The sequence below is a fragment of the Amblyraja radiata genome, chromosome 35 (assembly GCF_010909765.2).
Source record: "Amblyraja radiata isolate CabotCenter1 chromosome 35, sAmbRad1.1.pri, whole genome shotgun sequence".
In the NCBI taxonomy this organism is placed as follows: domain Eukaryota; kingdom Metazoa; phylum Chordata; class Chondrichthyes; order Rajiformes; family Rajidae; genus Amblyraja; species Amblyraja radiata.
The window spans coordinates 18,959,610-18,984,095 of record NC_045990.1 but is presented as its reverse complement, the minus strand read 5'-3'; the positions used below and the strand labels follow the sequence as shown (position 1 = coordinate 18,984,095).

General features: G+C 45.6%; 1 protein-coding gene across 1 annotated transcript in view; it reads left to right on the top strand.

Annotated features, from left to right (window-relative positions):
- The window catches only part of LOC116991878 (CD97 antigen-like), a 105,991-nt gene that overhangs the window by 44,228 nt on the left and 37,277 nt on the right, over window positions 1–24,486 (top strand). The window contains exons 8-9 of the mRNA XM_033050854.1: window positions 6,099–6,283; window positions 9,082–9,240. Of these exons, the coding sequence (XP_032906745.1) occupies window positions 6,099–6,283; window positions 9,082–9,240 (344 nt within the window). The remainder of the gene's footprint in view (window positions 1–6,098; window positions 6,284–9,081; window positions 9,241–24,486) is intronic.

The window sequence follows — 24,486 nt, the reverse complement described above, 5'->3', positions numbered from 1 at the left end:
AGAACAGAGCTGCAGGATATTGAGGAGACTCATCAATGATTGAAGAGAGGAACCCCCATTCCCTAAAGAATGAGGACATCTCAGATCTCCTGGTATGGAACACCTCATCTTGAGCGCAGATATGGCGTAGATGGGGGAATTGGGAGTAGGAGATAGAGTCTCTACAGGAAGCAGGGTGAGAAAAGTGTAGTCAAGATAGCTGTGGGAGTCAGTGGGTTCACAATAAATGTCTGTTGATAGTTTATCTCCTACGATGGAATCGGTGAGATCAGGAAATGGTGGGGAGATGTCATAGATGGTCCAAGTAAATTTGAGAGCACGATGGAACATAGTAGTAAAATTAATGTAGTCAGTGAGCTCTGCATGGGTGTAGGAGGTAGCACCGATGTAGTCATCAATGTAGCAGAGAGAGTTCGGGGATAGGGCCAAACCATCAGAAGTTGTCTTTACTAAACACATAAATCCTCCAACATTTTCGCCACCTCCAACTGGATCCCACTACTGGCCACATCTTCCCATCTCCACCCCTTTCTGCTTTCCACAGAGACTGTTCCCTCCGAAACTCCCTGGTCAACTCATCCCTTTCCACTCAAACCACCCTCTCCTGAGAAACTTTCCCCTGCAACCGAAGGAGATGCAACGCCTGTCCCTTTACCTCCCCTCTCGCCTCCATCCAATGACCCAAACAGTCTTTCCTGGTGAGGCAGAGGTTCACTTGCACCTCCTCCAACCTCATACACTTTATCCGCTGTTCCAGATGTCAACTTCTCTATATCAGTGAGACCAAACGCAGGCTCGGCGATCAAGTGTTTCGCTGAACACCTTCGCTCAGTCCAGCTAAACATACCTGATCTCCCAGTGGCTCAGCACTTCAACTCCCCCTCCCATTCCCAATCTGACCTTCCTGTCCTGGGCCTCCTTCATTGTCAGAGTGAGGCCCAGCGCAAATTGGAGGAACATCACCTCTTATTTTGCTTTGGTAGCTTACACCCCAGCGTTATGAACATTGACTTCTCTAACTTCAGATAGCCCTAGCTTTCCCTCTCTATCCCCTCCCCTTCCCAGTTATCCCACTAGTCTTACTGTTTCCAACTACATTCTATCTTTGTCCCGCCCCCTCCCCAGACAGCAGTCTGAAGAAGGGTCTCGACCCGAAATGTCACCCATTTCTTCTTTCCAGTGATGCTGCCTGTCCCATTGAGTTACTCCAGCATTTTGTGCCTACCTTCAATTTAAACCAGCATCTGCAGTTAATCCCCATAAACACATAAATCCCCATGCTCTGTTACTTGGTTTGATGTTGAGAGCTTGGATTAGTTAGTCCTATTTCTACCACAGTGTCTCCCTACAAGTAACTATTCAATGTTTGCCCTTCCTGTTGACAGAAATCAAATCCAATCCAATCTCAAATATCCAAAGTTCACACTAACCATTGGTCATCCAATCACATTAGTTTTAAGCTATCCTACTTTTGCATCCACTACCTACAGGGGCAATGTATGAAGACTGATTAACATGCAACATTCAACAATACAACACAAGAGAGACCCTTTGGCCCACAATGTCTGCACTGAACATGATGCCAAGACACTTATCTGTCTGCACATAATTCATATCCCTCCATTCCCTGCATATCCATGTGCCTATGCAAAAGTCTCTTAAATGCCTTCTTTGTATCTGCTTCCACCACCACCACCATCAGCAGTAAACTACAACCTATAAACCTACAAACTTGCATATCTTTGCAATATTGGAAATAGCAGGAGCACCCAGAGGAAACTCACACAGTCACAGGGAGAATGGACAAACTCCACACAGACAGCACCCGGGATCAGGATCGAACCCGGGTCTCTGGCGCTGTGAGGCAGCAACTCTACCAGATGCACCACAGTGCGATGAATTAGCATTATTTTCAAAATCGGAGATCATCCAGTCAGAGCAAGAATGAGAAGACATTTCTTCAAGCGGTAGGTGATCAGCCTCAGATGTTCCTGTCTAATGAAGGCTGTGACTGGTCAGGTCCAGAGGGATGTTGCTGCTATATTGTGTCTTTGTGAATAGTGAAAGGATTAATGTGAGGGATCAACCTTGTTCTCCACCTTATCTACCTGTCCACAATAACATTGGTACAAGTGACCAACACTGTCCTTGTGGAGATCAACTGCCCAGCACAGTGGCGCAGCGATAGAGTGGATGCCTTGCAGTGCCTGAGACCCGGGTTCGATCTTGACTATGGGTGCTGTCTGTACGGATTTTGTACGTTCTCCCTATGACTGAATGCGTTTTCTCCGGGTACGCTGCTTTCCTCCCACATTCTACAGACATGTAGGTTTGTAGGTTAATTGGCTTCTGTAAATTGTCCCTAGTGTGTAGGATAGAACTAGAGTATCGGTGATGGTGGGTCAGAGTGAACTCGGTTGGCCATAGGGCCCGTTTACACTCTGTATCACTAAACTAATTTAAACTAAACTACATTTTCTGAAGCATTTCTAATTTCTATATAGTAGAGAGTCAGGGCCTATCTGGCAGCTCCAAGTTGTGCATCATGAGGCATGGTGGGGCTTCAATGGCATACACATTCACCAGCACCATCTGTAAGCATATGGCCCATACACCCTCAATCGATTAATTCTCTCCAACCAGGGAGTCGACGTTGGCTCAGGCAGGGCATCTGCACCTGATGTAACCAGGAATGAGATGCCAGACTAATGAAACTGCAAAGTTAAACCATGCAGGAGACAGGGCCAAGTCGACTCATAGAGGAGCTTTCTGGAGATCAACATCCCTACCACACCTAGTCATGAATGATGCTCATGAATAGTGTGCTGAAGGCAACGCTGAAGCTTTGCACCAGACCCAGTCAGAAGTAACAAGTGACTGATGCATCTGAGTTCCTCCTGAGATCTCCAGTATCTCAGAAGCTGGTCTTCAGCCAGTTCAGTTCACTCGAGCTGATAAAGAAATGGCTGTAAGACAGAGTAAAGATTGGGTGATCAGATAACATCCTTGCTGCTGTATTAAAGAGCTGCTCTCTAAAACAAGCTGTGCCTGTAGTCAAACTGACCCAGTGTAAGTCTAGCATTGGTATCTACCCTACCAGTGAGGTGAATTGCCCAGGTGATGTCCTGTCACAAAAAGCAGGACAAATGAATACAGCTACTTGGTGCTCGATCATCATCAAAGTGATGGGAGGAGACATAGAAGGTGCTTCCATCAATCACTCACTAGCTGATTCCCACTCTGGGATTCACAAACCCAAGGATGGACCAAAGACGCCTATAGCGAATGCCCCTGACAGCAACGCAGTATTTGATGGAGTGTGGCATTAAGCAGCATCTGGTAAACCAGGCCAGTGTGCATCAAAGGGAAAACATTCCAATGGATGGAGTCAGATCTCACTCGTGGAAAGGCACCTGTGGTCATTGGAGGTCAATAATCCCACCCGAGGGGCATTACTGCAGGAGTTGCTCAGGGCAGTATCCTCGGCACAACCATCTCAGCTGCTTCCATCAGATCAGAGGTTGGAATGTTTGTTGATGGATGCACAATGTCCCATTCCTGTGACAACTCCACAGCTAATGAAGCGGCCCCTGGCTGCAGGCAGCAAGGTGTAGACAACATTCAATGTCACATGACATTCACACCACAAATGGCTGGTAATGACTGTCTCCAGTCAAACAATCTGGCTGGACATCTCCTGGCACCTGTATCAGCTCTGGACACCACAAAACCTTTCCACCATCTACAAGGGACAAGTCAGGAATGTGGGCAAATGCATGGCCAACATCTGTCAAGAGTTTAACACCATCCACAATGAAGCAATCCCCTTGATTAGTATCCCACCTATCACACTGAACACTTACTTTCTCCACTATTGGTGCCCAGTGATTTAAGTTTCATTCATTAGTTACTCACCCAGGCTGCTCCAAACCCATGGCTTTTACCACCAAGAAGCACAAGGGTTTCAAGCACATGGGAACATGACAACTTTTGTCCCTGTCTAAATTACACTCCCTCCTGACTTGGGAATAACCTTCAGTGAATTAAGCAAAGCTTCATCACCGGGTCTAAGTCTGAGAACTTCTTCTCAGCAGCAGGCATGTGGGTAGTAGAGTGGTGAACCTGGTAGAATAACAGCCTCACAACGCCAGAGACCTGGGTTTGATCTTGTCTCTGTGGAGTTTGCAAGTTCTCCACATAGGTTTTCTCCGGGTGCTCTAGTTTCCTCCCACATCCCAAAGAAGTGCTGGTTTGTAGGTTCATTGGACAGTAAATTGTCCCCAGTGTGTAGTCAATGGATGTGCAAGTGGGATAACATAGACCTAGTGTGAACCTAGTGTGATCGATGGTTGGCGAGGACTCGATGGGCCAAAGGACCCGTTCCATGCGGTATCTTTCAATCAATTTGATCAAACACTGTGGAAGCGCCTTCAACAGGACTGCATAGTTTACGATATTGCCACCACCACCATGAACCAACAGGGATGGTCTATAGACATTGACCAGGAAATCAATCTTTGTGTCTCTGCTCCTGAATCACACTTGATGTCTGCACGTTGCCATGGCGATGAGGGTAAGCGCTCAATGTTTAACATTTTCTTTGTACAGATGTTGCTGCCTGTCACAAAAAGCAGGACAAATGAATACAGCTACTTGGTGCTCGATCATCATCAAAGTGATGGGAGGAGACATAGAAGGTGCTTCCATCAATCACTCACTAGCTGATTCCCACTCTGGGATTCACAAACCCAAGGATGGACCAAAGACGCCTATAGCGAATGCCCCTGACAGCAACGCAGTATTTGATGGAGTGTGGCATTAAGCAGCATCTGGTAAACCAGGCCAGTGTGCATCAAAGGGAAAACATTCCAATGGATGGAGTCAGATCTCACTCGTGGAAAGGCACCTGTGGTCATTGGAGGTCAATAATCCCACCCGAGGGGCATTACTGCAGGAGTTGCTCAGGGCAGTATCCTCGGCACAACCATCTCAGCTGCTTCCATCAGATCAGAGGTTGGAATGTTTGTTGATGGATGCACAATGTCCCATTCCTGTGACAACTCCACAGCTAATGAAGCGGCCCCTGGCTGCAGGCAGCAAGGTGTAGACAACATTCAATGTCACATGACATTCACACCACAAATGGCTGGTAATGACTGTCTCCAGTCAAACAATCTGGCTGGACATCTCCTGGCACCTGTATCAGCTCTGGACACCACAAAACCTTTCCACCATCTACAAGGGACAAGTCAGGAATGTGGGCAAATGCATGGCCAACATCTGTCAAGAGTTTAACACCATCCACAATGAAGCAATCCCCTTGATTAGTATCCCACCTATCACACTGAACACTTACTTTCTCCACTATTGGTGCCCAGTGATTTAAGTTTCATTCATTAGTTACTCACCCAGGCTGCTCCAAACCCATGGCTTTTACCACCAAGAAGCACAAGGGTTTCAAGCACATGGGAACATGACAACTTTTGTCCCTGTCTAAATTACACTCCCTCCTGACTTGGGAATAACCTTCAGTGAATTAAGCAAAGCTTCATCACCGGGTCTAAGTCTGAGAACTTCTTCTCAGCAGCAGGCATGTGGGTAGTAGAGTGGTGAACCTGGTAGAATAACAGCCTCACAACGCCAGAGACCTGGGTTTGATCTTGTCTCTGTGGAGTTTGCAAGTTCTCCACATAGGTTTTCTCCGGGTGCTCTAGTTTCCTCCCACATCCCAAAGAAGTGCTGGTTTGTAGGTTCATTGGACAGTAAATTGTCCCCAGTGTGTAGTCAATGGATGTGCAAGTGGGATAACATAGACCTAGTGTGAACCTAGTGTGATCGATGGTTGGCGAGGACTCGATGGGCCAAAGGACCCGTTCCATGCGGTATCTTTCAATCAATTTGATCAAACACTGTGGAAGCGCCTTCAACAGGACTGCATAGTTTACGATATTGCCACCACCACCATGAACCAACAGGGATGGTCTATAGACATTGACCAGGAAATTAATCTTTGTGTCTCTGCTGAATCACACTTGATGTCTGCACGTTGCCATGGCGATGAGGGTAAGCGCTCAATGTTTAACATTTTCTTTGTACAGATGTTGCTGCCGTTGTCCTTATCTCGTACAAACATCTGGGCTCTCTTATGGAACAGAACCTTATGGAAGGCTGCGAGAATGAAAGCAAGCTGGGGCTGAACTCAGACATTGTTAGTGCTGCAGTAACGAACACAGGCAGGAGCCACCTCCTGGAACCAGTCACTCTCACCTTCGGCAACAAGAAGGTTTGTTCAGGAGCAGCAGCTGGAAATCGGAAATAAATGTAGAAAGTGCTGGAGTTATTCAGCAGGTCAGTCAGAATCTGTGGAGAGGAAGGAGCTAATACTTCCCAATATTGTTTGGAGTTCCATGATGGAGGAATAGCAGGGTGTGGATGAGTCGTGGAAGGAAACTTGTGCCCTTGTCCTTCTGATTGGAACAAGCTGGCTGAAAATAGCAGGAGGAGGCCATTTGGCCATTTGAGCACTCATTGTGTTCAAGGATGATCATCCACAATCAGTAACCAGTGCTTGCCTTCTCCCCATATCCCTTGATTCCGCTAGCCCTAGAGCTCTATCTAACTCTCCTTTAATGTATCCAGTGAATTGGCCTCTACTGTGGCAGAGAAGTCCCCAAAATCACAACTCTGGGTGAAAATGTTTTTTCTCATCTCTGTTTTAAATGGCCTCCCTTTTATTCTTAGACTGTGGCCCCTGGTTCTGGACTCCCCCAATATTGGGAACATTTTTCCTGCATCTAGCTTGTCCAGTCCTTTTATAATTGTATATGTTTCTATAAGATCTCCTCTCATCCTGCTAAATTCCAATGAATAGAACCCCAGTCTTTTAAATCTTTCCTCATATGACAGTCCCGCCATCCCAGGGATTAATCTTGTGAACCTACGCTGCATTACCTCAATAGCAAGGATGTCCTACCTCAAATTATGAGATCAAAAACTGCACACCATACTCCAGATGTGGTCTCACCAGGACCCTGTACAACTGCAGAAGGACCAGTCTCAACTGGGTCCTGGTGAGACCACGTCTGGAGTTGAGGGGGAGTTAATTGCTTAGCAGTAGATGGGTGCCAGGAGGCGAGTCACTGAGTGGGTTATGATTAGTGTTATGGTTGGAATCATGTCACCACATTCATTCACACATTCACATAGCATAAGAACAGGCCATTCAGCCCACTGCACCCTCACTGACCAGTGGCTACACATCTGGTTCACATCCCATTCCCAGCACTTGGCCTATAACCTGCTCTACCAAGGTGTTTGAAGTCCTCATCCAAACATATATTAAATGCTATAATTCTCATCTACTGCATCCGTTGGCCCCCTCCAATGTGGGCTTCTGAACATTTGCACGATCAAGCGTAGACTCAGCGACTGTTTCACTGAACACTTGTGCTCGGCCTGCTGGATCACCTGGACTTCCCCTTCCCAACTGACCTTTCTGTCCTAGGCTTCCTCCACTGCCAGAGTGAGGCCACACACAAACTGGAGGAAATTGGGTGGCTTAATATCCAATGGTATAAACATTGAATTATCTAATTTTATGTAAGGTATATAAACACCTCACTCTCCCTTCCCCTTCTTCAAGCCCCCCACTTCCTCCACTAAAGGTCCATTAACCAGCCCCTCAGTTCAAAACTATGTATCCCTTTTGTTTTCAGACCTATCTCCAGCCTACAATCAGCTGTTGCTGTCCCTGATTTTTCGCTTACCGGTTTTTCCCTACTCACCCGACTGCAATCGGTCTGAAGAAGGGTCCTGATCCAAAACATCACGTATGCAACTTCTCCAGAGATGCTGCCTGGCAATGATGAGTTACTCCTACAATTTGTTTCTCTCTACTTATGAAATGCAACAGTGACTCTGCTCCCACCACTCTCTCAGGCAGTGTGTGCCACTCTCTGAAAATGCATCCCCTCAGATCCCCTTGGTCTATGTTAACTTTTACCTGATCAAAGTTCTCAATTTTTATCTATCATAGTTTCCTGCGGCCGACCCTTGAAACATCACCTCATAAATCATAATACCTCAGTGATGTTCCATTATGAGAAAAAACACACGTAATCTCACCAGTCTTTCAGAACTGAAACTTAATCCCAGGCAACATCCTGGTGAATCTTCTCAGCACCCACTCCAATGTTATTGAATCTTTTCAATAAAGAAACTTATAAAATTGAGGTAGCGAGACTTCAAGGTCTGCTTGTTCCTTCTCTCCAGAGATGCTGCCTCCATCTCTGGAGAGAAAACACTCCAGCATTTTGTGTCTACCTAGCGAGAGTTAAAGGTCTGCTTGTTCTTGTTAGAGTGAAGAGCATGGGTGGCAGAAGAAGGAAATGCTGGATGACAAGAGATATTGAGGCTCTGGTGAAAATAAAGAAAGAGGCATATGTCAGCTGGAGGCAGCTGGAATCGAGGAGATACCCAGAGGAGTACAGGGGATGCGGAAGTACACTTAAGGAAATGAGGAGGGCAAAAAGGGCAATAAGATAGGTTTGGTGGAGAAGATTAAGGAGACACCAAAGAGTTTTTAGAAGAAATTTTAATATGATAAAAAGAGTAACTTGGGTGAGAATTGGGAGCCTCAGAGACTAAAGTAGACATCTATGTGTGGCCGCAGGAGATGGCAGAGGTCCTCAATGAATATTTCACCTGTGTTTTTACCGTGGAGAAAAAGCAAAAGACTAGGGAGCTCAGAAAAATTATGCTGTGATCTTGAGTAAAACACACGTGCTGGGTAACTCAGCAGTTCAGGCAGCATCTTTGGAGGGAACGGACAGGTCACATTTCAGGTCAGAACACGTATTCATATTTATATGAGGTGTTGTTCCTCCATTTTGCATGTGGCCCTAATCTGGCAATGGATGAGTCCCAGGACAGAATGGTCAGTATGTAGAATGGGAAGGGAAGTTAATATGGTTAGAACTGGGAGATCCACTCTTGGTGGATCGGGTGTAAGTGTGCGGTGATTCGATCATCTCATCTATACTTGGTCTCGTTGATGCTAAATATTTTTTTCTCTCTCACCAGCTCACTGATAAAAGAGCCAAATGTGTCTTCTGGAACAGCTCAACCTCCAGATGGTCCACTCAAGGCTGCCAATTGGTTGAGTTCAACGCAGCATACACAGTGTGCAACTGTACGCACCTGACAAGCTTTGCGGTGCTCATGGCCCTGGATGTAATAGAGGTACAGTCTGCACGGGCCAGGGTTGTGAGTGGGAGGTGTCTAAAGTCATGGGGCTATAGTTAAGGTGAATAGCCACAGACCGTTCCCCAGGGTAGGGGAGTCTAAACCTAAACGCACTGGCTTAAAGGGGGGGATGGGATAGATTGAAATGAGACATGAAGGGTGACGGAGTACTTATGGAACAGGCTGCCACAGAAAGTGGTAGAGGAAGGTACAAGTATGCTACTTAAAAGACACATACAGGTACTTGGATAGGAGAGGTTTGGAGGAATATGGGCTAGCACAGGCAAATGGGACTTGCTCAGTTAGGAAATTAATCCTATTGACGAGTTGGGCCGGAGTTCCTGTTTCCTTTCTGTATGGCTCCATGAACCTTTGTGATAGAGTGATAGACCCATACAGCATGGAAACTGGCTATTCAACCTACATTGTCCATGCCAACCAGCTTGGTCTTTGGGGCTAGTTCTATTTCCTTAAATATGGCCCACAGCACTCCTAAACCCTTCCTATCCTTATGTCTGTCCAAAGCCCTTTTGGAAGTCCTAATTGTGTCCACTTCTATTGCTTTCTCTGGCAGCTCTTTGCAGATACTGCCTTCCACGAGTGAAAAAGCTGCCTCAGAGGATCCTCTTAAACCTCTCCGCTCTTAACTTAAGCCTATGCCCTCTAGTTTTAGTATCCTTTATCTTGGGAGAAAGATTGAGCCACTAAGGTCACCCCCTCAGCCTCCGACACGCCAAAGAAAAAAGTCCCTGCCTCTCAAACCTCTCCCTATATCTCAAGCCAACAAGTCCAGGCAACATCCTGGAGAATCTCTTCTGTGCCCTTTCCAACATAGTGACATCCTTCCAGTAGCTGGCAACCAGAACTGCATAGAGTATTCCATTTGTGATCTCACCATCGACACGTACAGCTGTATCATGATAAACCAACCATTGTACTGAATACCCTTCCCAATGAAGGCAATCGTGCCAAATGTTTACTTCACTACCCCATCAACCTGAACCATTACTCTCAAGGAACCATTCACCGAAGATGTTCTTTTAGCTTCAAAATAGTTATGGATAAAGATGGGTGGGGGAGTGGTCACAAGCCTTGCCCTTCATCCCAACAGGAACATGCTGCCCCTGTGCTCTTGCTATCTCACGTTTGGAAGCCTCCCACTTGCCAGTTCTCCTTACCTGCAAACAAATTCTCCCCATTGACCTCTGCAAGTTGTCACCTCATGGCTCTGAAATGACCTTGCCCCAATTTAGGACCTTAACTTTGAAGTAGTCCTACATAACTACTTAAAAACTAATAGAAGTATGGTCCTGAAGTCTCCCCTCCATCCACACCACTACTGAAACTTGTTCCCTATGAGGAAGTCCAGTGTTTTGCCCTCTCCATAGGCCCCATGCAGGGCTTTCTTTGATTTAACCAATTCAATCCTGTCCAGACCCTTTACACCATGGGAAACCAGTCAATTAGGGAAGTTGGAATCTCCCACTAATACAATCCTATTAATTTTATAGCCATCTGCAATCTCCTGACACATCTCCACTAATTCCCATTGACTATCGGAGGCCTATCATACTCTTCCATCAAAGTGATAATTCACTTCCTATTTCTAGGTTTGACCCATATAGCCTTACTATATGATACCCTAAGAATACCGTCTCTAAGCACTGTAGTTATCTACTCCCTAATCAAAAAGGCAACTTCCCCTACACTCCTCCCTTATCTGCGTCTCTATCAGCTCCGTAGCATCTGTTCCCTGTACACACTGAGCTGCCAGTCCCGCCCTTCTCTCCAGGGAATTCCCACAAGGATTTCTGGGAACTCACCACTCTCTGTGAGAAGAAATTTCAAGCAACTTAGCTTTAAGTGCTGCCCCCTGTCATATAACTATGTCTCCTTATTCATGTCTCCCCGCTGATGGAAACATCTCAATGGCTGCCTGTCACACCCCGAGGATAATGAACGTTTCAATACGATCAGCTGGCATTCTTCTCAACTCCACCTAATATAGATTCAATTTCTTTAGCTGCTTATAATAACAACCCTCTCAGAGAACCAATCCATGAACTCTTTAGATAGACACAAAATGCTGGAGTAACTCAGCGGGACAGGCAAGGTCTCTGGAAAGAAGGAATGGTGTTGTTTCGGTTTGTGACCCTTCTTCAGACTGAGAATCAGAGGGAGACATAGAGATATGGAAGGGTGTGATGTGACTCCAGCATTTTGTGTAGATCTTTAGTGTAAACCAGCATCTCCACCTTCCTGCATAATACCCATTAACTATTTCTTGGACTGTCTCTAATACCACTGGATCATTTTTAAATAAAGGAAGCAAAAACTGTGCACAGCTGTGGTAACCAGGGCAGAGGATCTGCAAACGAAAGAAGTGATGGGAAGATAGAGGTTATGACCAGTAAATCTTCAAGGAAGGACAGGCAGGAAGAGATTTAACTGGCTTACTGATGGGAGACAGAGGCTGAAGATCTGTGACCAATTGGGGAGACATTGGGGAGAGGCAGAAGATCTGTGACCAATAGTGTTCCATAGGGAACTGTGCTGGGACATCTGGTGTTTAGTTTATAGTTCAGTTTAGAGATACAGCGATGAAATAGGCCCTTCAGCCCTCCGGGGCCATGCTGACCAGAGATCTCTGCATATTAACACTATCCTACACACACTAGGGATATTTTTTACATTTAACAAGCCAATTAACCTACTTACCTGTACGTCTTTGGAATGCGGGAGAAAGCCGAAGATCTCAGAGAAAACCCATGCAGGTCAGGGGAGAACGTACAAACTCTGTACATACAGCACCCATAGTTGGGATCGAGCCCGGATCTCCGGCACTGCGAGCGCTGTAAGGCAGCAACTCTAACTACGCTGTAACGCCGCCACCCTGCAGCCCTGGTGTTTGCGATATACATAAATGATTTGGACATAAACATAGATTGGTTGGTTAGTAAGTTTGCCAATAACACGGGTGGCACAGTGATGCAAGGGTAGAGTTGCTGCCTTACGGCTCCAGACACTCGGCTTGTGCTGTACGCTTCAGCGTCCATGACACTGTTGTACCATTTACGTCGCACCAGGATGTAATCTAGCTGGCGCTTTTCTTCTGTGCTCCGGTCCTGATGTGTCCACAGCTTTCCTTGGCGCCTTTTGAACGATGTTGGCTGCTAGGAGTCTATACTCCTGGAGAAAGCTGCCGAGTTGTTGACCATTCCGATTAGTGTCACCAGTGTGATAGATGTAACAGGCATCCTCCGGTCCGAGGCGGACATTGAAGTCCCCAAGCACAGCCAGAAAATTGTGCACATGTACTCGCTCCATCGCAACTTGGAGAACAGAGCAGAATTGTTCCACTTTGGCCTCAGGGCTGCTGTTGTGAGGGGAGTAGCATACTATGACAGTGGTGACAATGTTACCACTAAACTCAGCAATAAGGACTCGAGAACTGACAGAATGGACACCCTGCAGCACCCTTCTTGCTCTCTGACTCAATGGCAGACCCACTCCTCCCTGAGCAGAGTTGTTTACAGGACCATGTGATGAGGTCCATGCCATCCGCTTTGTCAAACCTGATCTCCATGTCTCGGTGGACACGACGATGCTCTTGAATGCCCAGGACGTCAACCCTGCATCTCCGACTACACGCTGCCATCTGGGTAGACCTTGACTCTTCACGAATAGTTAAAGCGTTGAAAGATGAAAACACCAGGTGGCCAGGTTTTAAAGACCCATCGTCATGGTGCCCAGATGGGCCAGAACCTCAAACAGCCGCAACTTCTACTGAAGTGTGGATGACCGTTGGCTCGCTAGGAGCTCATCCGCCCTTTGACAGATCTTGTTTTTGGTCCTGATGGGGGTCCACAACCCCCTCCTCACCTGGCAAACCAGGTGGGGCCGACTATCCGACCATGCAGCAGGTAGCACGGGACTACATGGTACCCGTGGCGGGGGAACTCCCCCCCGACCTGACATGTGTCTTGGCCAAGGTCTACAACCGCTTGATTCTCAACCGGATTAGGACTGCCATCGACCCGAAGCTACGTTACAATCTGAACGGCTTCAGAGAGAAGAGGAACATGGTCACACAGATCCTTGCCTCCCCCCCCCCCCCCCAAAGAATCATTGAGGAGGTGAAGAATAACAACCTGCCGGCCATCCTAACGTTCATAGACTTCAGGAAGGCATTTGACTCGAATCATCGATGTAAAATGATGAGGATTTTGAAGGCTTACGGTATCCCTCCTCGTCTCCTTAGAGCAATTTAGGATATGCACGGGCACCACAACCAAGGTTGTCACCCGTATGGCGAGAACAAAGTGCTCGAGATCCTCGCGGGGGTCTTACAGGGAGACACGCTGGCACCCTTTCTCTTCGTTATTGTCCATGGTTATGCCATGAGGCAGGCGCTCAAGGAACATGAGGACCTCGGCTCCACAATCACCCCAAGGAGTTCGAGAAGAATCGGGCCAGTTAACTTGACAGACCTCGACTTTGCTGATGCCATCGTCCTGCTGTCAGACCAGATTAGGGAGGCACAGGAGCTGCTCGGCAGGGTCGAGACGGAGTGTGAGAAAGTGGGCCTCCACCTCAAGAAGACGGAGTACATGGTGTTCAACGTTGGTGACCATGAGCCTCTCAAGACCAATGGCGGTGCATCTCTCAAGAAAGTGGAGGACTTCAAGTACCTGGGAGCGAGGATGCAGGGCTCGGAGAATTACATCAAGGTCCAGAAAGTGCTCGCATGGAAAGCCCTCAATAACATGGGGAAAATCTGGACGTCTCGGATGTCTAAGGGTCTCAAACTGAGATTCTTGCATGTAACTGTAGAGACCATATTATTGTACTGGCGTGAGGCATGGACTCTCACTCGAGCACTGTCCAAGTCTCTCGATGGTACATCCACCCGAATGTAGTTGGAGGGACCACATCACTAACACCCTGCTCCATGGGGAGATTCCACCTCTGACCGAGAAGATCAGAATGAGAAGGATGAGGCTCGCTGGTCACTACCACCGCCACCCAGAAATGCCAGCAAACAAGGTTGTGTTGTGGGAACCCACGCATGGAAGACGTGACCCGGGACGGCCAATCAAGACGATGCTGAAGACGTCGATGGAAGACGCATGTGAAGAGACAAAAGAGGAGCTTGCCAGCTGCATGGAGGACAGAGATGTGTGGTGCATCCATCACCGTGCCCGTCGGAAACCAGCACCACTGCGTCACTAATGCTTTCAATGATGATGATGATGGATGGCAGAAGACAATGAGTGGCAATAAACGGGGCTTTTTGTAGTTGGCTGAGAGTGGAATTCTCTGCCACAGAAGGCAGTAGCAGCCAATTCACTGGATGTTTTCAAGAAAGAGTTAGATTTTGCTCTGGAGAAAAGTGCCACCACTCTGTCAGCGGGAGATTGAGGAACAGATGCATAGACAGTTTACAGAAGGATGCAAAAACAACAAGTTGGCGTTGTGGGTGATTTTATCTTCCCCAATATTAACTGGGAATTGCTCAAAAGCTTCAGATGAGGCAGAATTAACAGGTGTATCCAAGAGTATGTAGATAGTCCAACTCAAAGGGGTTCCAGGTTGCCTCGTGTTGGGAAACAAGCTTGGCTGGGTTATTAAATTCAAATATTAAGGGCCAGCATAGTCTCTCAGCAATTGAATCCAGAGATCCAGGTTCAATCCTGACTCAGGGAGTTGTCTGTATGGAATTTGTACCTTCTCCCTGTGACTGCAGGGGTTTTCTCTGGGTGCAGTTTCTTCGCACACTCCAATGTACAGGCTTGTAAGTTAATTGGCTTCCGTAAAGTGTAAATTGTACCTAGTATACAGGATAGTGCTAGTGTACGAGGTGATCGCTGACAGTGGGCCGAAGGGCCTATTTTCCTGTTGTATCTCTAAAGTCTAAAGTAAGGTCACTGGTGTTTCAATGAAAGAGGATTTTGGGAACAGTGATTATAACTGCAAAGGTATTCAGATAGTTATGAATAAGAATAAGTCTGGACCTTGTGGTACTAAGTGGGGTTAGGTGCAAGCAGCATTATTAGGCATCTGCTAGGGAGAGTATATTGGGAGCATCGGTTATTGGGTAAGTCCACATCTGACATGTGGAAGTGGTTTAAAGACCAGCTGACTAGAGTTCAGGACCATATGTTCCAGTGAGGAGGAGACATAGGATGGCAAGGTAGGGGGAACCTTGGATCATCAAAGAGGTTGCAAATTTGATCCAAAAAAATAGGGAGCTTATGTAAGGTTGAGAAAGATAAAATCAGACAGGAACTTTGAGGAGTATAAAGCCACGAGGAAAGAAGCAGGCAATTAAAAGCTCCAAAGGGACAGCAAAATGGTATTGGTGAGTAGAAATAAAGGAAAACCCTGGGCTTTTTATCCGTATATTACGTATAAGTAGATAACTGGAAATAGGTAGGACTGTTCAAGGCTCAAATGTTGATTTATGCTTGAAGGATATAGATGAGATAATTAACAAGTACTTTGCATCTGTTTTCACCAAGGAGAAGGATGTGGAGGATAGTGAGATCAATGTGGAGAATACTAATACACAGTGGCACAACTGGTCAAGCTGTGTCAGGAACAGTGCCAGAAACCTTGGCTCGATCCTGACCAAGGGTGCTATCTGTGAGGTTCATAAGTCCACAAGTTCTGGGAACACGATTAGGCCATTCCGCCCATTAAGTCTACTTTCATGTTCAATCATGGCTGATCTGTTTTCCCTCTCAACCTTTTTCTTCTGCCTTCTCCACATTATCCCTGACACCCTTAGGAATCAAGAATCTGCCAATCTCTGCCTTAAAAAATATCCATTTGCTTGGCTTCATCTGTGGCAAATAATTCCACAGATTCACCACCCTCTGACTAAAGAAATTTCTTCTCATCTCCTTTCAAAACATACACCCTTTTATTGTGGCTATGGCCTCTGGTCCTAGACTCTCCCATTAGTGGAAACAGCCTTATTCTATCCAGGCCTTTCACTATTCGGAATGTTTTAATGAGGTTCACCGTCATCCTTCTATAATTCAATGAGTAGAGGGCCCAGTGCCGCCAAACGCTCATCATATGTTAGTTAACCCAATCATTCCTGGGATCAATCTCGTAAACCTCCTCAGGACCGTCTCCAATGCCAGCACATCCTTCCTCAGATATGGGGCTCAAAACTGCAAACCTGCTTGCACTTTCTCCCTGTGACCGCACGGGTATTCCTCTGAGTGTTCCAGTTTCCTCCCACATTGCAATGCTCATAAGTCATTGCAGCAGAATTAGTCCATTCGACCTATCAAGTCTACTCTGCCATTCAATCATGGCTGACCTACCATTCCATCTCAACCCCATTCTCCTGCCTTCTCCCAATACCTCTGGCATCCTTACTAATCAAGAATTTGCCAATCTCCACCTTAAAAATACCCGATTTAAAGTGGCAAACTCTGCTTTAAAGTGGCAATGAATTACACAGATTCACTACCCTCTGACAAAAGTAATTCTACCTCATCTCCTTTGTAAAGGTACATCCTTTTATTCTAAGGCTGTGCTCTCTGGTCCTAGACTCTCCAACTCGTGGAAACATCCTCTCCACATCCACACGAACCAGACAATTATTCGATGTTTCAATGTCCCCCTCATCCTAGATAATACCTTAGGACTGCTCACACATTGTTGGTAGGATGGTTCAGTTATCAGGCTATTGAACCATCCCACCAACAACTAGTCCAGATCTACTATCTACCTCATTGGAGACACTTGGATTATCTTTGATAGGATTTTACTGGATATCTAGCACTAAACATTATTCACATTATTCCCTTTATTGTGTATTTGTACACTGTAGATAACTTTATTGTAATCATGTGTTGTCTTTTCACTGACTGGTTAGCACGCAACGAGCTTTTCACTGTACCTTGGAACACATGACAATAAAGTAATCCTTCTAAACTACAGCGAGTACACGCCCAGTGCTCGTCATCATACATTAACCCAATCATCCTCTGGACCATTCTCATAAACCTCTGACCCTCCAATGCCAGTACATCTTTCCTCAGACAAGGGACACAAAACTGCTCACAATGCTCTGACAGTGCCTCATAAAGCCTCAGCATTACATCCCTATTTTTATATTCTAGTTCTCTGGAAATAAATGCTAACATTGCATTTGCTTTCCTTACTACCAATTCAACATGCAAATTAACCTATTGGAAATTCTGCTCCAGCATTCCCATGTCCTTCTGCACCTCCACTTTCTGAATCCTCTGCCCATCTAGAAAATAGTCTACCACCAAAACATTCCTACTCCCAAAGTGTATGACTGCACACTTTGCTATGCTGTATTCCCTCTGGCACTACTTTGGCCACTCTCTCAACCTATCCAAGACCTTCTGCAGAATCCCTGCCTCACTGACATTACCTACCCCTCCACCTATATTTGTGTCATCCACAAACTTGACCACAAAGCCTTCAATTCCCTCATCCAAATCATTAATAGACAATGCAAAGTCTAGTGGCCCCAAAACCAACCCCTGCGGAACTCCACTAGTCACTGGCAGCCAACCAGAGAAAGCCCCCTTTATCCCCACTCTTTGGCTCTAAAATCTTACCAACCATTGAAGTCAGGCTAATCGGCCTATAGCTTCCCCTCTTATCCTTCGTTGCCTTCTTGAATAGCGGAGTAACATTTGGAATTTTCCAGTCCTCTGGCACCACTCCTGACTTCAGTGATTCTTGAAAGATCACAGTAATGCCTCCACAATCTCTAATGCTATCTATTCCATAACTGTGGGGTGTTGTCCATCTGATCCAGATGACTTATCCACCTTCAGACCTTTCTGTTTCCCAAGCACCTTCTCTTTAGTAATAGCAACTCCACTACCTTCTACCCCCTAACTCTCTTGAAATACAGACATTTGGCTGGTGTCTTCTTCTGTAAAGACTGATACAAAAAACTTTTTTAATTCATCTGCCATTTCATTATTACCCGTTATTACTTCAAAGAACATTACAAAGAAGGGTAGTTGAAGTAATCCAAGACATTCTGGGCCTGGGAACCACACGTCAGAACTTTTTTCGCAGGGTGGAAATGTCAAAAACTACATGGCACAGCATAAAGGTATGAGAGGCCTTAACACCTTAAGTTTAATGGAGATGAATGGGGCATGTTTTTTACACAGAGCGGCGGGCGCCTGAAACACACTGGTGGTGTGGTGATGGTGGTAGATATGATCGTGGCATTTAATGCCGAGAATGGAAGGATATGGATCATGCACAGGCAGAGGAAATTTGGTTAAGCTTCATGCTTGGCATGGCCATTGTGGGCTGAAGGGACTGTTCCTGTGCTTCTAACACTCCAGATGCTGCCTCACCACTATGATGGACCATAGTCAAAGATCTTCCTTATATCTAAACATAAACGTTTTTGCAATAAAGGCCATCCTAACTAACACCCTAAAAGCCATTCTTGCCTTCCTAACTACTTTCTTCAGCCTGCTAACGTTTTGCACCTCCTGCACAAGAACACATGACTTCTCTACTTCCGCAATAGATCATGTACAAAATATTGAACATAGGATAGTACAGCACAGGAACAGGCTCTTCCGCCCACGAGGTCTGTGCCTAACATGATGCCAAAAGCAACATATCTGCCTACATAATCCATATTCCTCCATATCCTGCACATCCATGTGCTTATCCATAAGTCTATTAAATGCCACTATCATAACTGCCTCCATTTCCACCCCGACAACTTGTTCCAGGCACCCACCATCCTTTGTGTAAAAAAAGCCTTGCCGCACACATCTCCTTTAAACTTTGCCCCTCTCACCTTAAAGCTATGCCCTCTAGTATTTGACATTTCGATCCTGGAAAATAGGTTCTGACTATCTCCCCTATAACCATATAACCATATAACAATTACAGCACGGAAACAGGCCATCTCGGCCCTACAAGTCCGTGCCGAACAACTTTTTTCCCTTAGTCCCACCTGCCTGCACTCATACCAAAACCCTCCATTCCCTTCTCATCCATATGCCTATCCAATTTATTTTTAAATTATACCAACGAACCTGCCTCCACCACTTCCACTGGAAGCTCATTCCACACCGCTACCACTCTCTGAGTAAAGAAGTTCCTCCTCATGTTACCCCTAAACTTCTGTCCCTTAATTCTGAAGTCATGCCCTCTTGTTTGAATCTTCCCTATTCTCAAAGGGAAAAGCTGGTCCACATCAACTCTGTCTATCCCTCTCATCATTTTAAAGACCTCTATCAAGTCCCCCCTTAACCTTCTGCGCTCCAGAGAATAAAGACCTAACTTATTCAACCTTTCTCTGTAACTTAGTTGTTGAAACCCAGGCAACATTCTAGTAAATCTCCTCTGTACTCTCTCTATTTTGTTGACATCCTTCCTATAATTGGGCGACCTAAAATTGTACACCATACTCCAGATTTGGTCTCACCAATGCCTTGTACAATTTTAACATTACATCCCAGCTTCTATACTCAATGCTCTGATTTATAAAGGCTAGCATACCAAAAGCTTTCTTTACCACCCTATCTATATGAGATTCCACCTTCAAGGAACTATGCACGGTTATTCCCAGATCCCTCTGTTCAACTGTATTCTTCAATTCCCTACCATTTACCATGTACGTCCTATTTTGATTTGTCCTGCCAAGGTGTAGCACCTCACATTTATCAGCATTAAACTCCATTTGCCATCTTTCAGCCCATTCTTCCAAATGGCCTAAATCACTCTGTAGACTTTGGAAATCCTCTTCATTATCCACAACACCCCCTATCTTAGTATCATCTGCATACTTACTAATCCAATTTGCCACACCTTCATCCAGATCATTGATGTACATGTCAAACAACAAAGGACCCAACACAGATCCCTAAGGCACCCCACTAGTCACCTGCCTCCAACCCGACACACAACCATTCACCATTACCCTCTGGCTTCTCCCATTCAACCACTGTTGAATCCATCTTGCTACTCCTGCATTTATACCCAACAGTTGAACCTTCTTAACCAACCTTCCATGAGGAACCTTGTCAAAGGCCTTACTAAAGTCCATATAGACAACATCCACTGCTTTACCCTCGTCAATTTCCCTAGTAACCTCTTCAAAAAATTGAAGAAGATTAGTCAAACATGACCTTCCAGGCACAAATCCATGCTGACTGTTCCTAATCAGACCCCGTTTATCCAGATGCTTATATATATTATCTCTAAGTATCTTTTCCATTAATTTGCCCACCACTGAAGTCAAACTAACAGGTCTATAATTGCTAGGTTTACTCTTAGAACCCTTTTTAAACAATGGAACAGCATGCGCAGTACGCCAATCCTCGGGGACTATTCCCGTTTCTAATGACATTTGAAATATTTCTGGCATAGCCCCGGCTATTTCTACACTAACTTTCCTCAATGTCCTAGGGAATATCCTGTCAGGACCTGGAGACTTATCCACTTTTATATTTTTCAAAAGTGTCAGTACTTCTTTTACTTTGAAACTAATAGTATCCATAGCTACTCTACTATGCTCACCAGACTCAAGGACCTCGGCATTGAAGGCTCTGCACTCAGCTGGCTCCGTTCCTACCTTTCCAACAGATCCCACTTCATCTCTCTCCACAACCACACCTCTGCTACAGCCGCAGTCACTCAAGGCGTTCCCCAAGGCTCCGTACTCGGCCCCCTCCTCTTCATCATCTACATCCTCCCCCTTGGTCAGATACTCCGCCACTTCAATCTGGACTTCCACTGTTACGCTGATGACACCCAGATTTACCTTGGCACCAAATCCCCCCACAACCCCCCCCTCTCCCATATCAACTCCTGTTTGTCAGCAATAAAAACCTGGATGCAACATAATTTCCTCAAACTCAACAGCGATAAGACAGAATTTCTCCTCATAGGCTCCAAAGCCACACTTAGCAAAATCAATAACCCCACTCTCACCATCGACGGCACCACTGTCTCCCCATCTCCCCAGGCCCGCAACCTTGGCGTGATCTTTGATTCCACCCTCTCCCTTGAGCCTCACATCCGCCATGTCATTAAAACCTCCTTCTTTCATCTCCGCAACATCGCCAAACTCAGACCCTCTCTCACACCGCCTGCTGCTGAAAGACTCATCCATGCCTTCATCTCCTCCCGACTGGACTATTGCAACTCACTTCTCCTTGGCATCAGCTCCACCTACATCAACCGACTCCAACTGGTCCAGAACGCAGCCGCCCGACTCATCACCCACACCAAATCCTGGCATCACATCACTCCAGTCCTCAAAAAACTTCACTGGCTTCCCGTCTCCCACCGGATCACCTACAAAATCCTGGTCCTCACTTACAAAGCCCTCCACCATCTGGCCCCCACATATCTCATTGACCTCCTCTCCCCCTACCAACCCTCACGGTCCCTCAGATCCACATCAGCCGGTCTCCTCTCCATCCACAAGTCCAACCTCCGCAGTTTTGGGGACAGAGCCTTCTCCAGGGCAGCTCCCAGGCTCTGGAACTCCCTCCCCCAACTGATCCGCAATTCCGTGTCCCTCCCCATCTTCCAGTCCCGCCTCAAGACCCATCTCTTCACCTCTGCCTATCCTTAGCCCCACGTCCCCGTCCCTTTTCATCTGTGCATTAATTGCCTCATGCTGTGTTTTGTATTGAATTCTGTCTTTACTTTGTGTACTAGTCATGTCTCTACTATTTATTTCATTCCCCTTACATGTTTTTCCTATACATGCTCAATTTTTGTAAGGTGTCCTTGAGACTCTTGAAAGGCGCCCATAAATAAAATGTATTATTATTATTATTACTAGTTTCCCTTACCTCACATAATTCAATATCCTTCTCCTTGGTGAATACCGAAGAAAATAAATTGTTCAATATCTCCCCCATCTCTTTTGGCTCTGCAGATAGCTGTCCACTCTGTCTCTCCAATGGACCAATGTTATCCCTCGTTATCCTTTTGCTATTAATATAGCTGTAGAAACCCTTTGGATTTACTTTCACCTTACTTGCCAAAGCAATCTCATGTCTTCTTTTAGCTTTTCCAATTTCTTTCTTAAGATTCTTTTTACATTCCTTATACTCCTCAAGCACCTCCTTTACTTTATGCTGCCTATAATTATTGTAGATCTCCCTCTTTTTCCGAACAAGATGTCCAATTTCCCTTGAAAACCAGGGCTCTTTCCAATTTTTACTGTTTCCTTTCAACCGAACAGGAACATAAAGATTCTGTACTCTTAAAATTTCCCCTTTAAATGTCCTCCATTTCTCTTCTACATCCTTCCCATAAAACAAAATGTCCCAGTTCACTCCTTTTAAATCATTTCGCATCTCATCAAAGTTAGCCTTTCTCCAATCAAAAATCTCAACCCTAGGTCCAGTTCTGACCCTCTCCATAATTATATTGAAACTAATGGTATTGTGATCACTGGACCCGAAGTGCTCACAATACCTATCTATGCCTCATTTGCAACTCTCCTTCATTTAGATAATGTTCTACTTTTGAATTCCTCTTCCAGTGCATGACCTCACACTTTCCACATTAAACTCCATTTCCTAACTTTTGGTTCTTCATTCTCTCTGTAGAGTCATAGATTCAAAGAGTCAAAGAGTGATACAGTGTGGAAACGGTCCATATCCCTCCAAACCTGTCCTTTCCATGTACTTGTCAAACAGTTTCTTAAACGATGGGATAATCCCAGCCTCAACTACCTCCTCTGGCAGGTTGTTCCATACCCCGACCACCCTTTGTGTGAAAAAGGTACCCCTCTGATTCATATTAAATCTTTTCCTCTTCATCTTGAACCTATGTCCACTGGTCCTTGATTCCCCTACGCTGGGCAAAAGACTCTGTGCATCTGCCCGATCTATTCCCCTCTTATACACCTCTATAAGATCACCCCTTATCCACCTGGGCTTCATAGAATAAAGAACAAGCCTACTCAACCTCTCCCTATAGTTCACACCCTCTATTCCTGGCAACATAAATCTTTTCTGAACCAATTCAAGCTTGACAATATTTTTCCTATAACATGGTGCCCAGAACTGAACACAATATTCAAAATGCGGCCTCACCAACGACTTAAACAACTGCAACATGACCTCCCAACTTCTATACTCAATACTCTGACTGATGCAGGCCAAAGTGCCAAAAGCCTTTTTGACCACATCTACCTGCGAGTCAACCCTCAAGGAACCATGCACCTGTACTCCTTGATCCCTCTGCGCTACAACACTAACCAGAGACCTACCATTTATTGTGTTGGTCCTGCCCTTGTTCGATGTCCCAAAATGCAACACTTCACATTTCTCCGTATTATATTCTATCAACCATTCCTCTGCCCACTTGGCCAATCGATCCAGATCCTGCTGCAATCGTTCACAACCATCTTCACTATCTGCAAAACCGCTAACTTTTGTATCATCAGCAAATCTTGCCCTGTATGTTCTCATCTTGATGTAGATGGCAAGTTCCATGAAGTCCATGCACACAATTACTGAAGTCCATGCACACAACATCTACAGCTCGGCCTTCATCAACCTTTTTGGTCACATTTTCAAAAAAATCAATCAGATTTGTGAGACACGATCTCCCACATACAAACCCATGGTGACAATTCCTAATCGACCCTTGCCCATCCAAATGCCTGTATATCCTGTCCTTCAGAATACTCTCCAGTAACTAACCAATTATAGATGTTAAGCTCACTGGCCTATAGTTCCCAGCATTTTCCCTGCAGCCCTTCTTGAAAAGAGGTAAAACATTTGCCACCCTCCAGTCTTCCGGCACCTCTCCTGTATTTAAGGACAACTCGTAAAATTTCAACCAGGGCTCCTGCAATGTTCTCTCTAGTTTCCCACAATGTCCTCAGATATAGACTATGAAAGGAATTTAGCGAACAACATAAAAACTAATAGTAAGAGTTTTTATAGCTATATAAAAAGAAAAAGGGTGGCTAAGGTGAACGTTGGTCCATTGGAGGGTGAGACTGGAGAGTTGTTGGTGGGGAACATGGAAATGGCAAAGGCATTAAACGAGTATTTTGTATCAGTCTTCACCATAGAAGACACAAAAAATATTCCAACGCTGGATAAACAGGGGGCGGTAGGAATGGAGGAGCTAAATACTATTAAGATCACCAAGGAGGTGGTATTAGGGAAATTAATGAGACTGAAGGAGGATAAATCCCCTGGGCCTGATGGATTACATCCAAGGGTC